The 14,884-nt window shown below is 41.0% G+C and overlaps 1 protein-coding gene across 2 annotated transcripts; it reads left to right on the top strand.

Annotated features, from left to right (window-relative positions):
• Window positions 1-1,920: 1,920 nt before the first annotated feature.
• sncgb (synuclein, gamma b (breast cancer-specific protein 1)) lies at window positions 1,921-14,445 on the top strand. 2 transcript variants are annotated; one of them, XM_051417212.1, is made up of 6 exons: window positions 1,921-2,337; window positions 7,221-7,262; window positions 8,346-8,473; window positions 10,149-10,166; window positions 11,111-11,152; window positions 12,148-14,445. In XM_051417212.1, exons 1-6 carry the CDS (start codon window positions 2,217-2,219, stop codon window positions 12,154-12,156), a joined length of 360 nt encoding a protein of 119 aa, XP_051273172.1. In that variant the 5' UTR covers window positions 1,921-2,216; the 3' UTR covers window positions 12,157-14,445. The 2 variants fall into 2 exon arrangements, with proteins under 2 accessions (XP_051273172.1, XP_051273173.1); XM_051417213.1 differs by lacking the exon at window positions 10,149-10,166 and having other exon boundaries at window positions 1,928-2,337.
• The last annotated feature ends 439 nt before the right edge of the window (window positions 14,446-14,884 follow it).

The following is a 14,884-nucleotide window of genomic DNA, read 5'->3' as shown; positions in this document are numbered from 1 at the left end:
CTGCTACTTTTGTTTAACGAGTCATATATAACATAAAAGAAAGACCTTTTATGATGAAGCATATAGTTGGACTTTGTAGCTCCGAGGGACATTTGTTTCCATTCTTAATTACTGATGAATGTAGCTCATAAAATGGATGTTAGCGACCCAACAAATATAACACCAGTATCCACCCTCATTTTAGCACTGTTTGGGGCTCCTCCAACTCACCCAGCAGGTATTTATGGTTGACTTTGGTTAGATTGAAGTAAGCTAGATGTGGTTCAGCTTTTTGGATGAAAATAGCTGCCTGCTCTGGCTGGAAATGACGCTAATGAGACCAAAGCAGTAAAGTCGCAGGCTGGAAAACCAAAACAATGAGCTGATATATAGATGCTCTGTAGGGCTGAGGCGAACTGCACAGTCAGGTTCATGTGGGTTAATCACTACGGGCAACCTCTTTCACATTACACATAGTCATTTGGTCCTCTGTTGATCAGTGCAGCTTTATAGGAGCGGCAGGATTGCAACTCCCTCGTTTCACCCTCGCCTTCCAAGCCCAAAGGGAAAACTACGGTGACCGCAAAACATGTGAGAAACGGCCTGATCTATAGCCAGAGTTTGGTTTATCTGTTCTTAGCTACTGTAGAAACATGGCAGTTCAACATGGCGGCCTCCAAGTGAGACGACCTGCTGCATCTGGATATAAATGACTCATTCTAAGGTAACTAAAAACCCAACGACTCTTATTTTCAGGTGATTATACATTATTGAAACTGAACCTATGAATATTATACTCCATGTCTGACAACAGATCCTCCTTAATGTTACACAAGGGACCTTTAAGTTAGAAAAATTAGACCTGAGCAGTAGGTGTTTGCTGTGACATTTTACTGACTTGAGACTTAAAAGCAAAACCATTTAAGCATTGAAAGGACTTTATCTCAAGAAAATACAGCTTCAAATGTTTAAATGCTGTGTCATTTTACTGGTCAGCCATCTGTCAGCCATAATGCTGTGTCATTATGTCATATGTGGTAAAACCACCAGAGGGCAGTCGGAATCTGTACAGCCAGATTGAAAAGAAGAGACATCCCAAATATCACTTTGCTCCTTAAATGATTCCTTTAAACCAAATGCCAAAGATATAGTTGCAGCAGCTTATTTTGATCTGCATTCCTAATTATTTCTCTGTGCCTGCCTCCTTTTCGGTTAGAAAATGAATAAAAAAAATAAATAAAAAAATGTAGCTGTTATCATATCAAAACTATCCACAGAATTGCTGTCATGCTGAGTCGGCATGCCTGGGAGAAATGGGATGATGGGGAGGAGGAGGAGGGAGGAGGGGGAGGGAGGGGCAGTTGTGACTCATTCAGGTGGAGATGACAAAGCATTTTCTCTCCTCTCGCAACAATAAAAGTAGTTGCAGGTGCTGTCTTTTTCTTTCTAAATTCAATTAAATTGAGTGAGGCTTTACTGGCATGACATCTACATCAAAAAGCATAATACATAAACAGAGAGATGCGTAAAACAAATACATGCAAAATAATGATATGCAGTACATAAACGACTGGTTACTTAAAGTGAGAAATGCTCAAAATCAGACAAAGGAAGCAGGAATTGCATCTTTGGGAGAATCTGTGTGATGTGATTGCATGATAAAATCTCAGAAGGCATGTGACAAAAAAAAAATCCTCTTCGCTTCCCATGTTGAATCTCTGCTGGTTATGTAACAGTGCTCACAAGCTCAGCATCTAGAAAGGTGTGTCCAGAGCAACGTGCCAATCAAAATATGCAAACTGCACACCATGAGTGAGAACCATCAGGAGAAAGATGGATGATGGGTGGAGGGGCGGTTGAGGCGCGGAGTTGCAGCATGACTTGAAAATGCTGCAGCATCCGGTCGTCTCTCCTCCTCCTCCTCTTCTCTTCATCTCGTGCATACCGACTGTTTCCTCCCCCCTCTCTCTCAGTCTGCGTGCTGTAGCCCTGCTGTGCGGTCCTCTCAGTCCTCTGTTGTAGCACCGAAGGGAGGAGGAGCCACCGGCACACACACACACACACACACACACACGCACACACACACACACACACACACACACTCACACACTCAGACACACACACTCTGACATCTCACATCATCTCTTCTGCACACTCGCTGTAAGCACCAACCAGCCAGCCAGCAAGCAAGCCAGGCCAGTTTGGAGCAGGGGAGCCCAGCCGTCTCGTCGCCCAAAATGGATGTACTGATGAAGGGGTTCTCCATGGCCAAGGAGGGGGTGGTGGCCGCTGCAGAGAAGACCAAAGCCGGTATGGAGGAGGCAGCAGCCAAGACCAAGGAAGGGGTGATGTATGTAGGTACGTACATATAGCCTTGTCTGTGGAGCTGGAATAGCAGACAAAAAGGTATTTTTGGGGGCGAGGCACTCATTATTCTGTGTGCGTGTGTGTTTTTGCGCCGTCTGAGGTGGGGTCCCATGAGTGCCCATGTCTGGGACACTTGTGTGAAGTGACAGGGACAGAGAGGAGGAGGAGAAGGAGGAAGAAGAGATAAAGGAAGAAAGGAGGGGATGGAGTGAGCGCTGGAGGGATACTGCTGCAGGACTGGTGCAGGGCAGAGGGTGGGGGTCTGAAAGATAGATGGAGTGAGAAGGGAGGGTTAGATGGGGAAAAAGATGGAAGTTGTAACTGGGTAGCAGGACAGTAACTGGTGGAAGCCTGGTCTGTCTTGGGAAAAAAAATAGGTGGAAGAGAAAGAGGAGAAGAGGAAAGGTGGATTCTGCAGGATCTTGACATGGCGCCGCCTCAGTCTTTTATCACCTGTCCTATTTTATTCACATTCAATGGTTTGTGGAGCTGTTTGCAGAGGGATGTACAGTGATGGATCCAATGCAGCCCCAGAGACTCCCCAAAGACTCCATATATCTGCTTTTATTCATTTACAGAAAAGAATTGACCTATATGGAATATGCCGCCATAAGTTTTCTGAAGTATATTCAAAAAATATCTTAAGATTAAAGTACACTCACAATAAATATCGACGCATGTAAGGACAGACCACTTGAAATAGCAATTTTAAAGATTCTTCAGATGCTTTATGGTCACGCTGTTTTTTCCTGTACTTTTATATTAGCTCAAGCAGCTAATGCGTCACATCTCAAGGTTACCCCGAGAACCAGGCTTTTAGGCCGCCTGAGAGGGGAAGGGGGTGGGGGGTTGTAAAAGTAGGGGGTGGGTGAGGAGTTAGCGGAGTGGAAGTCTCTGTCGTCATCTGCAGTCCGTCCCTTCTTCGCTCTAACTAACCGTCACACAGCAGCTTCAAAATCTTGATTCTAACGTCTAAATTGAGAATATAAAATAAATATGCGTGCAAGAGGCAATGTCACTAGCTGAAAGAGTGAGGAGGGAGGGGGGAGGGAGGGAGGTGAGGTAGATGGGGCAAGGATCACTTGAGCACTGCAGCAATTTGCTCTCCCATCAACCCCCCCACTCCACTCCACCCTCACCCCATCCTTGTGTTGATGCAAGAACGTGTGTGCGTTTGTGGCGTTGCAGCAGCAGGATTTGCCTGCCAGTGTGTGCTGCTTTGATGACTAACCACCTTCCTCCCCCACAGCTCTTAAGACAAACCCCCCCACCCCACCACTACTACCCATCCCTGGGAAAGATGGAAGGATGGGGGGATGCACGGGGAGAGACAGAGAGAGGAAAAAAGCGAGAGAGAAGGGAGGGGTGTTATGTCAGAAAAAAGCTTTGAGCTTCTAGTCTCGTGGCTCCTGTATGAACAGATGGAGTGACAGAGAGAGAGAGAGAGAGAGAGAGAGAGAGAGAGAGAGTTGACATGTAGTGGTGAAAGGTGGATGAATGGAGGTGGAGTGATGAGAGTCAGGTAAAGGAGGGGGGTAAGAGTGAACTGAGAGACTGAGAGAAAGGTAAGAGGGGGAAAAAGAAAATGGACATGCGGATCACAGGAGGAACAGAAGAGAGGGACGTGATCACTGAAGTGAAGGGGGTCGATGAATCCGATAAAACACTGTATCTGCCTGCAGCAGAGTGCATACGTCAGCATGTGAATGTGGGTACACAGTATCGACGTCTCACTCACATACAGGCCAAACCTGGACAGGCAGCGGGACGTGCTCTGTGATTAAATCAAAAAATCGCATGAGTCACTGAACACAAGCTGCCACAAAATAGCTCCAAAAAAAAACTTCTTCAGTTCTTTTTTCCTGTTTTATTGCAGTTCAGTTTTATGTTGTTTTTATATATGGATTTATTTAATGGGTATTTATATCCTGGGGGAGATTCTGGCAATCACAGTTGGTTGATTAACATGGGAGCACTGCAGTTTTCATGTATCAATAAATTAACCCTTGAACCTGCCTAAAGTCAGATTCTCAATTTCAGAATATGCTAGAAAAAAAAAGTACTGATTTAGTACATTGATATTAAAATATGGCTTTACAGATTTTTTCCAGAAAAGGATTAGTAGCCCTGCTATTTAATGAAAAATCTCTATAAGCAGCTCCATGTATTTCATCTGGTCCTGTAATTGCCTTTCCATCCCTCACTAATTGTAAATTATGTAGTTTTTTTTAATCATTCTGAGTTCATAGGAGAGGTCTTTGTAGAAACCTTCAGTGGTACGTCTCCTGCCTACATTATTGCCAACACATAGAAAATATCACCATAGGATTTTCCATTAAATGCAGGACATATCTGAGATTTCATCTCATCAGGACTGCTAAAGCACAAATCCGACTAAAACCATATTTTTGCACATTTAATGCATTATTTCATAATAGGAGAAAGCATTCACACTCTAATCCATGCAATCTTCATTTATTGAGGCAAGCTTTCGATCAGGATTATCATTTATTGTCAGGATTATTTCAGAAATTGCTTCCCCGCTCTGCGTGTCCTGTGCATCACCTGGAATTGCATCTGCTTATACCTGAACCTTGTTTAATAATTTACATCAAAAAGGAAGTCAAAAGTTCCATCAGAAGAAGAAAAAGAAAAGGTTTTTATAGATGCAGTTTGTTCTCTATGATGGTAACAGACAGATCACCAGAGGCTCACATACAGATATTCACAGTGACAATAAGTGGCTCCCTCTGCTGACAGGGAGAAAGAAGCTGTGTCATTGCAGTGTGTGTGTATGTGTGTGTGAGAGTGTGTTTTGGGCTGTACTGCAGTACTGCTCAGTACTCAGGCACGTGGCTCATGTAGCACAGGGAGCGTGCAGAGAGATGGAGGGAAGCAGGAGACAGAAAGAGGATGGGTGGATGCAGGATGGCAGCTTCTGCATCTGTGTGAATGTACAAAGAGAGAACAGTCAGGGTGCACAAACGCCTGTTATTCTGCACATTTATTATCCCTTTCCTTACATACCCTTCTCCCATTGTTCCCTATCATCTAGCAGATATTTCTCTCCTTCTATCCCCTTACTCTGGCAGATTATATAACCACAATTTAATCTGCTCTGGATCATACTATAATGAGCACAGTGCTGGTGAGCAGGGAAATGCAGAGAGGGGCTGCCGTTCACAGGATGTTTTCTATAAAATGTTTCTAAAAACACAGCTGAGCTTTATGAAGCTTTTAAAAAACAAACATTGAGGTGCAACGTTGAAAAGGAACGGCAATAGAAAACAATCCAAGCACACAAAAAAGGGGCCAGGTTCACGTTTAAACAGACATCACTCAGAAATAGAAATAGCTCTTTAAATGTATTTTTAGAAAGAGCAATGGATACTGCTGATCCAACACTCTCAGGAAGAATATGTCAGTGTCCACAGCAGATATTAAAAAGGAAGGATACATATGTGTTATCACTAAAACTGTTTCTCTGTGTTGCAATTAAAATGTAAAAAATGTATATCTAAAAATGTGTTTATCAAAGTAAAAGTAAATAAATGAAAATGTCAAACAAGATCTGTTAATGACATTAGCAACATCATCTTATTACATTCAGGTAATAACTGCTACTTCTACGGGGTGGTGTTTGTAATGTTTAGCAATATTATTATGACAAGATTATTCTCTTCTCATTACCACATCAGGAATTAATAGCCTACATTTATTTAATCAGCAGTAAGGTGTAAGGGTCACAGTTTGATTTATTGATGAATTAGTATAGTGGAAATATCATGCTCACATCCTAATCATCCCTCACAGATTAAAAGGCAAAAAATAAAAACTTACAAAATCCAAAACAAATCAAGAAAAATGTAAGCAAACTAAAATAATGGAAATGTGCAACAACAGTCTATTCAGCAAAATCTATTTTAAACATGGGAATTGCAATTTTACTGTTAAAGGTTCAGTAGATATCTTTTATGAAGATAATATGGCACATTTGCTTAAACTATCCTGACAGTTGTGGGTTTGGAGGGAGGGGTGTTACAAGCAGCAGAGAGAGACGCAGAAGAATTCACCTGCCACTAGATGTCGCACTAGAGCACCAGCATCTCAAACCAAAACAAATAGACGCTACAGGCGACCAGAAAACATACTCAAAACCGGACAGGAACAAAATGAAACTCACCAAAACTATCTTTGTTAGTCTTACCACAGTCTTTCCAACAATCGGCAACACCAGTTCAGTTGAACCCCTGATTCTCCGAGTTAGATGTGAAAATATTCGCAAAATGCGCTGCAATGGTGGCAACGTAGCAAATCCTTGGGGACAAATGCGTCCGTCAAAGTACGGCCACTAACAGTGGTTGTTTTTGCCACAGACAGGCTCAGATTGTTATTCTAACTGACTTACAACATTATGGATAGACCTTTTGTTTAACCAGAAACAGCTGGGATTTTGTGATCGCTCACAACCAGACTCCAAAGACAAAAACGGTAATTTTACGTCAATCGATCATCACGACACTGTAACTTCATTCAAACTGGATAAAAACAAAATAAATACACCAAGACTTCTCTTTCCACTGTTCCAACAATCACCAACTTTGGTTTGTTCTAAATAAATCCTTAATTCAGAGAGAAAAACAGCAGTTTCAGTAAGGGACACACATGCCCTAACATACATGACATTGTGCAGCCCTCCAACATGGGGAGAGAGAGTGTGACATCTGCCCAGGACACCATTACTCCACTATATTTTTACATAGCAAATAGTTGTTTGCTGCTATATTAATGTTCTAAATCTCGTGTATCACCTTTAAAGTAGAAAACATCAGTTACATGCATGAATTTGATTATAATCTCTGTTTAATCCCCAGGAAATAAGACAAAGGAGGGAGTTGTGTCATCAGTAAACACAGGTAAGAAAAGCTTTCTGCTAGCCTCACTTGTGACCTCGGCGGTCCAGTCACATAAACTTCTTAAAGCTGCAGTAGGTAACTTTTTCCTATTTGCTTAAACTTTCATTATATCCTGACAGTAGTACATGAGACAGATAATCTGTAAAAAAAAATCACGTTCCTCTGGCTCGTCCATGTGCCCCTGATTGCACAAGAAACTATCCGAATAAAAACAACCAATCAGAGCCTAGAAAGATAGCTGATTGTTGAGTCCCATTCCCAGGGTCCCAAATTTGATGCCCGGGAATGAGACTCAACAATCAGCTATCTTTCAAACCTCTAACCCAAAGCGTGTTTATACATCTCTGACCTCTGATTGGTTATTCAGGCTTGGTGGATTCTTGCAAATACCATGAGGAGGACTGGAACGAGCCAGAGGAACCTCGTTTTTTACTTATGTACTACTGTCAGTATATAGTGAACATTTCAACAAATATATATATAAAAAATAATTATACAAATAAAACTTTATTTTCATAAAAGTTACCTACTGCAGCTTTAACAAACATTAATACAATACAAACGTTATGTTTTCCAGCAGTAATTTGCATCTTCAGCACAGGTATTTACTGTCTGCCCAGGATGAGAACATCATTACATTTAGTGTAGTAAAGCCTTTCCATTGAGCCAACATGCACAATAGCAGACCCTCAGATTAAGATAAGATAAGACAGACTTTATTGATCCCACACTGGGGAAATTCACTTGCTATAGCAGCTCCAGATATAACATAGCAGATAAGAAGAAAAAAGAAATACACAATATATAACAAAATAAAATAAAAAATACAAGATATCAAGAAAAAAACAAATTTATGAAAATATATAGACTATATGCAGTATGCATACTGACCTGTTTTACCTGAATGGAGCAGACCCTCAGTTAGTATCATTGGTAACACCTGAGTTTACCCTACTATTTCACGTCAAAATGGCTGCTGTGTCTGGAGCAGAGGTCACAAATAGGACAACATGTGCATGTCGTCGAACCACTTTTGAGTGTGAGATTCAGTTTCACTAACCGTCCCTCCACTGTGCCTCTCAGTGGCCAACAGGACCGTGGATCAGGCCAACATCGTGGGAGACGCAGCGGCCGCCGGGGCCAACGAAGTGTCACAGGGAAACGTGGAGGGGGTCGAGAACGTCGCCGCGTCGACCGGGATGGTCAGCCAGGTTAGTTACCAAGGAAACGTGGGTAACAGACAGCTTATGAACATAATTAATTTTTTCATGCACTAGTCAATTAAATTAATGAAGATAATTCTTCATTTGCATATTTCAACACTACATTTCTAATATATATAAAGTACGTAAATTAATAAGCCATAGTGTAAGTAATTAACTGGGAAAGTTTAATGGTGAAATAGTTAAAATGTTATCCATATTCTTATTGTGTCACATTTTAAAATGCATATCTTTAAAGGCTGTTATTTTAAAATTATTTTTTTTCTTATACGCCAGAAATCTGCACTTCAATAGCACTTTAATACACCAACCATTTCAAGTCTTATCTATATTCTGAAGGTTTTTACAGAGGAGTTTGTTCATTGTTCATCAAACATGATTTTTAACATCTTAGTTGTAAAAACAGGGTGCAAACTGGTGTTTTTTTTTAATGGAGTGATAAAAACAAGAATTTTTAACTAGGCTTTATCCAAAGTTCAGAAATCTATGGAAATTAGTGCATATTTAATTAGACAATATCTCACATACACATTTAAACATAACATTTCATAAGACCTACGTATACAAAAAACACGTGTCTTAATGTAAGTAATAGACTGGGGCAGTTTCATAGTCATAGATAGCTAGGTGAAATTTTTACCCTATTCACCTGTAGTGGGTGGCCTTAAGGTCTGCCACTAGGTCGAGCTCTTTCCTTTCTTAAACACAGGGAGCTGCAGTTTATTCCTTTAACAAAATGCTAAATCAAAGCAATGCTAAAACTTATATGAATCCTTAGATGACTCGTTATTTATTAGACCCACAACCAATGACTATTTTCATGATCTCTTTTTATTTTATTTTATTAAATTATCATATAATCTACAAACTCTATTAAACAGTGACAAAATGTTGATCTTAATTTCCCAGAACCCAAGGAGACGTCTTCAGATTGCTTGTTTTCTCTAAGCAACAGTCCAAAAGAGAAAATCTGCAAATACTTACACAAATGTTTGAAGCTGGCATTTATACTTGATAAATGACTTCGATGTTCAGGATATTGATCTTTCAGAGTTTTGTGGAGGAAAAACAAAAGCATAAAACAAGTAAACTATTTTTAGACAGTTCCCAGATTTGTCCTAGTTTGGCATTTCCTTGTTATTTATCGGCCAACCTATTAAACAATAATATATGTGTGCAATATGTTTTATCAGCCACTGTATTGGCTTGCCTGATTTATCAGTCCAGTGATGATCAACACTGTTTATATTGATTTATCGGTTAATAATAATCGGAGCTAAAAGGAGCAACGTGAACATGAAGATGTAAACCATTATGTATTTGCACTAATATTAGTAACCAAAATATTCTACATCCATTAAAACTAAAATACTCTGCACAGTAACAGTACAGTTATTGAAACATTTTTATTGAAATATTTGTTTAAATCTGTGACACTGATGGCCCTCCTTCTGTTCTTATCTTTTGAATGCTGTTGTTGTGTGTTTGTCAGACATTAGATGGCTTTACATCTAACTTTTGTGTCTTCCATATCTTGCATGTCTTTCTAATGGGTCGCTTCTTTTGTTAGAATACTGTGGCAAAGCTTCTGTCTTGTGTGTTGCTGTTGTTCTCACCTTTTGTTGTTTATGTTGTTTGTGTCTCATCTGTGTTTTCCTGATAGGAGGAGCCTGTATACGAGGTGCCTGTTGAACAGGGCAGTTTGTGGGTCATAGGTCATGCTGGGGTGAAGGAGATATAGAGAGGGGATACTCTGCATGCTACATGCACAAAGTTATCAGTTTATTAGCTACACCTGTAAAATCTAATCCAATAAACCTGCAATAAATCAGACTTTTCCTGTAGAATGATCATGTTTTAAGTTTGGATTTTTTGCAGGACTCTTGCATTGGATTACATTAAATGGCACAAGTGTACCTAATAAACTGGTAACTCAGTGTATATTAGCTAATAGCCCACTAAGTGAGCGTCAAGAGGGGAAAGAAGAAACAGAAGCTGCTGTGATGCTTCCAAAATTAAAGTGGACCAAGTCCTGCAGCATTTGGGGCTAAATGGACCGTGTAACAGCATGAACACACATGGCGTCTTCCTACTTTACATCCCTACTCTGAATATTGCAAACATATTTCCTCTGACCTCTCAGACGCTCACTCATTTGTGTGGTTTAGGCAACAGTGATACTAAAATTCTCCATTTCTAACCATGTAGCTCCTCCGTGTAGAATTAAGTGGCATATAAGCTCCGAGCTACATCTCCAGCACGTCAGATTAAAAAAAGTGAACATATTCATGGCATGCACCAAAATAGCAGCACGCACTGCTCAGGCTGAACAAGGCCTGTTCACATGGAGCTCCTTACATGCTGTAAAGCTCTAATCTAACTAACTGAGCCCCCTGGGAATATCTTAAGCATGATAATAAGAGTTGAGTCGACCCAGCAGCATGGTCTTTGTAGTCTTAACTGCTTTATTATATCAGTGCTGGAGGAAAACGAAAGCTAGACGGCCATTGGTGCTTGAGGCCCTCCACCCTGCCATCACTTCACCCTTTCATCCCCTCAGACAAATCTACTCCACATCCTTTTTTGTGTCTAATTTATTCTCACTCTTCTTGTTTCCTCCTGCAGGGCGAATATGGAGGAATGGAGCAGGGTGGGGAAGGAGGAGAGGTAAGAAACAGGTTCAAGTGCTGTCTGGGATGAAAGCTTTAACATAATGGAAAGTACTTTCAGTTGCAATATTAAAATATATTTTACTGCCAATATTTTTCTTTACCCTTGGCTTGCTGAAGCTCCTCTTGAGCAAAGCCAAAGCCAAAACATCTCAATTTCCCCTTAGTGGCTGACCATAGTATAGGTCATAGCCCACTGCCTCCATGCTAGCTGATGGGACATGGGCCAAATTAAAAGATCAAAGTACACGTCAAATACATTTTCCCTGAAGATGGTTTCTGGCATTAGAGATGCTTAACCTGCTGATGTATGTTCAAGTGTTCGTTTTTCTGATAAGTTCGGTTTTAATTAGTTATTTGAAGCTATAAAAAGGGGGTTTCATGTCATGATTGACAACTGAGCTTGACTCGCGATTGAGTCGTCAGGGCGTATGGGCGGGACTTCAATACCGTGACGCCAACTCCAGTAACTACCTGCAGACTCTGTCTCCAAATGGTTAAAGATGGCGGCGGGGTATCTGCTATATTTTGCCTTCACTTTTGTATGCTTTTTTTTTTTTAGAGGTCATAAACCAAAAAGGTTCGGAGCCACTGGTTTAATCCATCACAATATTTTGTAGGCTTATCATATATTTTAATGTAAAATCTCAATCTGAAATTTAGCCATTAACTACAGCTGTTGTAAATGTAGTGGAGTAAACAAATCTTATTCCCTCTGAATTGTAATGGAGTATAAAGTAGCATAAAATGGAAATACTGAAGTAAAGTATCCCAAAATTGTACTTAAGTGCAGTACTTGAGTAAATATATTTAGTTCCTTTCAACCACTGCTTATGACCAGTACACTGATCTTGATGTGTATTGTGCCCCTTTAACTTGTAATGGGCTATTTTTTATTACATTGTGATATTGCTATTTTGACTCAAGTGAAGGATCTAAATACTTGTTCCACCACTGATGTGTTTCTATCTTTGCTTCCTTCTTTTCTACCAGGGGTATTAGTCGTCTTCAGGACCTCCCCTCCCGTGCTCTCCGGCAGCCCCTCGCTCTCCTCGCCTCGCTGTACCAGACTCCAGATGTTCAACATATTTTTTTGTGACTTTACAGAACCAAAATCAACTAAAACAGACTCTTCCGGATGCCGCACCTCAGCCCCTATCTCCACCTCTGCCTCGTCACTCCGTGATGCCCCCCCCCCCCCACCCCCCACTCCCAGCAGCCACCTGTCCTCACCCCTTGCCCTCTGACCTTCTGCAGCCTGTAGCTTTTCCTCCACTGCCGCCTTACCCTCGCCTCACCTGTGTGTTAGTGTCGTCCTGATATGAACCCTGGTGTTACCGCCCCTACGCCTACCAACCTATAGGGAAACCTCACACACAAACACACACGTACACACAAACAAAAAAAGAATTACACCTTCATTCAACACATGCATGAAACGCACACATACAGTACATACAGTCAATGCCAGCACAGACGCACACACTGGGCAAACATGTCAATTTTGGGTGTGTAAATACAGTCAAGCCTCTGTAGTCCACAACAATAACAATAACTCACTGCGTGACTGAGGCAGGGTATGAGAGGGTGTGTGATCTGCTGTTTGTGTGCCTGTGGTAGCTTATATATTATGTGCGTGTGTGCATGTGTAGCTGCTGGTGTATAAATAAATCTCCAGAGGCTTGTGCAGGGAATCGTGCATTAACAAGGACAGATATTCTGTTAAGTGTGCAGTAGTTAGTTAGCTACAATAGACTGCATGAACAGATGTGTAGAATGACCTGTCTCGTGTTGTAACTGTAGAGTAGCGGCTGTTCTGTGTAGCTTTGTGTGGCTTAGTGTGTGTTTCGCCTCGACATTTAGAAACAGGGTCATTAACCAGGAAGCAATACACAATGCTCAATTTTTCTCAGCTGTTAGAGCGGAAACTTGAATTGTCTTCGTGTGATGCAGGGAATTTCAAAGAATTTCTCCATAATGTTAAATGTTTGTGGCTAAATAAGCAAAATGTGAGCTTATAGTGAGTTTAACAGTCAATAACTGCAATTTAGATTTGATTGCACGCAACCAGATTTTGATTCATACATCCTGATTGGTTCATGGAAGTCCCTGGCATCTCCTTTTTCCAACACAACCCACTTTTCAAATTAGCACCAAGAGCACAAACAAAAATTAATGTGTCATGTTAAATAACCAGTGTTGCTCGAACCTTGGCAGAAAATAATGTGTTGATGTATGGCGGGGCGCGATCACTTACAGCGTCTTCAACTGGTGACTATCAGTAGAACTCATCAGGCTGAATTTCTGGGGAAATGTGCATAAAAAGCTGCACAGCACATTTAGAATACTTCTTGGGTTTGAATATTTCTCAATTAAGACTTCAAACAATCTAGTACAGAATATGTCAGTCACAAGGGAATAAGACACTTGTTTTTAGTTTTAAAGATACTAATCAAAAGGGAAAATTGGGTCAAAGAGATTTAAAATAAAATAAATTCAAGGAGGAAATATGACCAGCTGATAATAATCACCTCTTGTTGTCGTGTAGTTGCTTTTTAATATTTGTGAAACTGGTTTGCATGCCATCGGGACCAAGTTATTCAGATTTCTGTGATGAAAAACACTGCTTTAGTGAGGGAATCAGTCCGCTAAGAGAGCAGAATGAAAGTGTGGGTTTTATCATGTATGAGCTTTATGTGTAGTTCTGTGTATAGCTTGAATTCTGGGATACGTAGTTGTTTGTTAGGGTAGTTTTTATTTCACACTAACTAGTCTGAACCCTGGCTGTTCTGAAGCTCCTGCCCATAAACTGTCTAGGCCAATCAGAGGACCCCCTTCTCCTCTGAGTCAATATGATGCCACTTTTCACTGCTCGTCTGCCCAGCATCAGTGTGTGTGTCTGTATGCACTGTACGTGTGCGTCTATATATGTGTGTGTTAACATAGAACCGGTTCAGCCAGCAAAGTGTGCGTGTGTGTGTTTGTGTCTGGAGCAGGTTTGTGTGTTTTTACTTTGAGGCCAATGGAAACTGATGACTGCATGTTGCCTTATCAAGCAATCTGATGTTCACACCCACACACACACACTCACACACACACTACACACTACACCACACTAGAACCAACACACACACATGCACACAGCACACTCTAAACAACACACAATCACAAATCCAACCTCACATACACAAACACAAATCGCACACCATGTTTAAGTTGGCATCAAAGCAGACTCGCTGATTTTATAAACAGTACCAGTGGAATTAAAAAGGTTTTGTTGAAATCCAACAACTGTGTCACAAATTTATTTGAATATGTGGAACTGGGTGTTGAGTGAATGGGTTTGCCAACAGTCAGAACATTTTGATCTCCCAGTCAGGGCCAGATGAACCCACTGAGGAGACACCGGGCTGCGCGTAAAGTCCGCAGATGGAGCTGGGAGGTGCTTAGCTTAGCTTAGCAAAGTTAGTCTTGGTAGTTTCATCTGTACAACAACAGGAATGTAGGAATGATGGTTTTAGATGGAATGTCTTGCCGAACCAGTTTATCCACCCATTCAGTACTTCTGTGCAGCATTTCTGGTGGTTGCCTCGCAGTGATGACAAGAATCTGGGAATACAGTGATCTTAGCACAAATAAATAGTTAGGGCACTTCCAGAATCCAACTCCCACTTACGTGCGGAGGAAAAACTACAGTGGACAAACGAGAAAAAAACGTGAACGGCCGCCG

The sequence above is a fragment of the Dicentrarchus labrax genome, unplaced genomic scaffold (assembly GCF_905237075.1).
Source record: "Dicentrarchus labrax unplaced genomic scaffold, dlabrax2021, whole genome shotgun sequence".
NCBI classification, from domain to species: domain Eukaryota; kingdom Metazoa; phylum Chordata; class Actinopteri; family Moronidae; genus Dicentrarchus; species Dicentrarchus labrax.
Note: the sequence above shows the minus strand (reverse complement) of the source record. Positions and strands in the feature narration are given on the sequence as shown.

Excerpts from the sequence above, each read along its gene's own strand:
- sncgb (XM_051417212.1), top strand. The coding sequence starts at position 2,217 with ATGGATGTACTGATGAAGGGGTTCTCCATGGCCAAGGAGGGGGTGGTG. Across the intron at positions 2,338-7,220 it reads GGAAGGGGTGATGTATGTAG|GAAATAAGACAAAGGAGGGA; the intron begins GTACGTACATAT and ends TTTAATCCCCAG. Across the intron at positions 7,263-8,345 it reads TGTGTCATCAGTAAACACAG|TGGCCAACAGGACCGTGGAT; the intron begins GTAAGAAAAGCT and ends TGTGCCTCTCAG.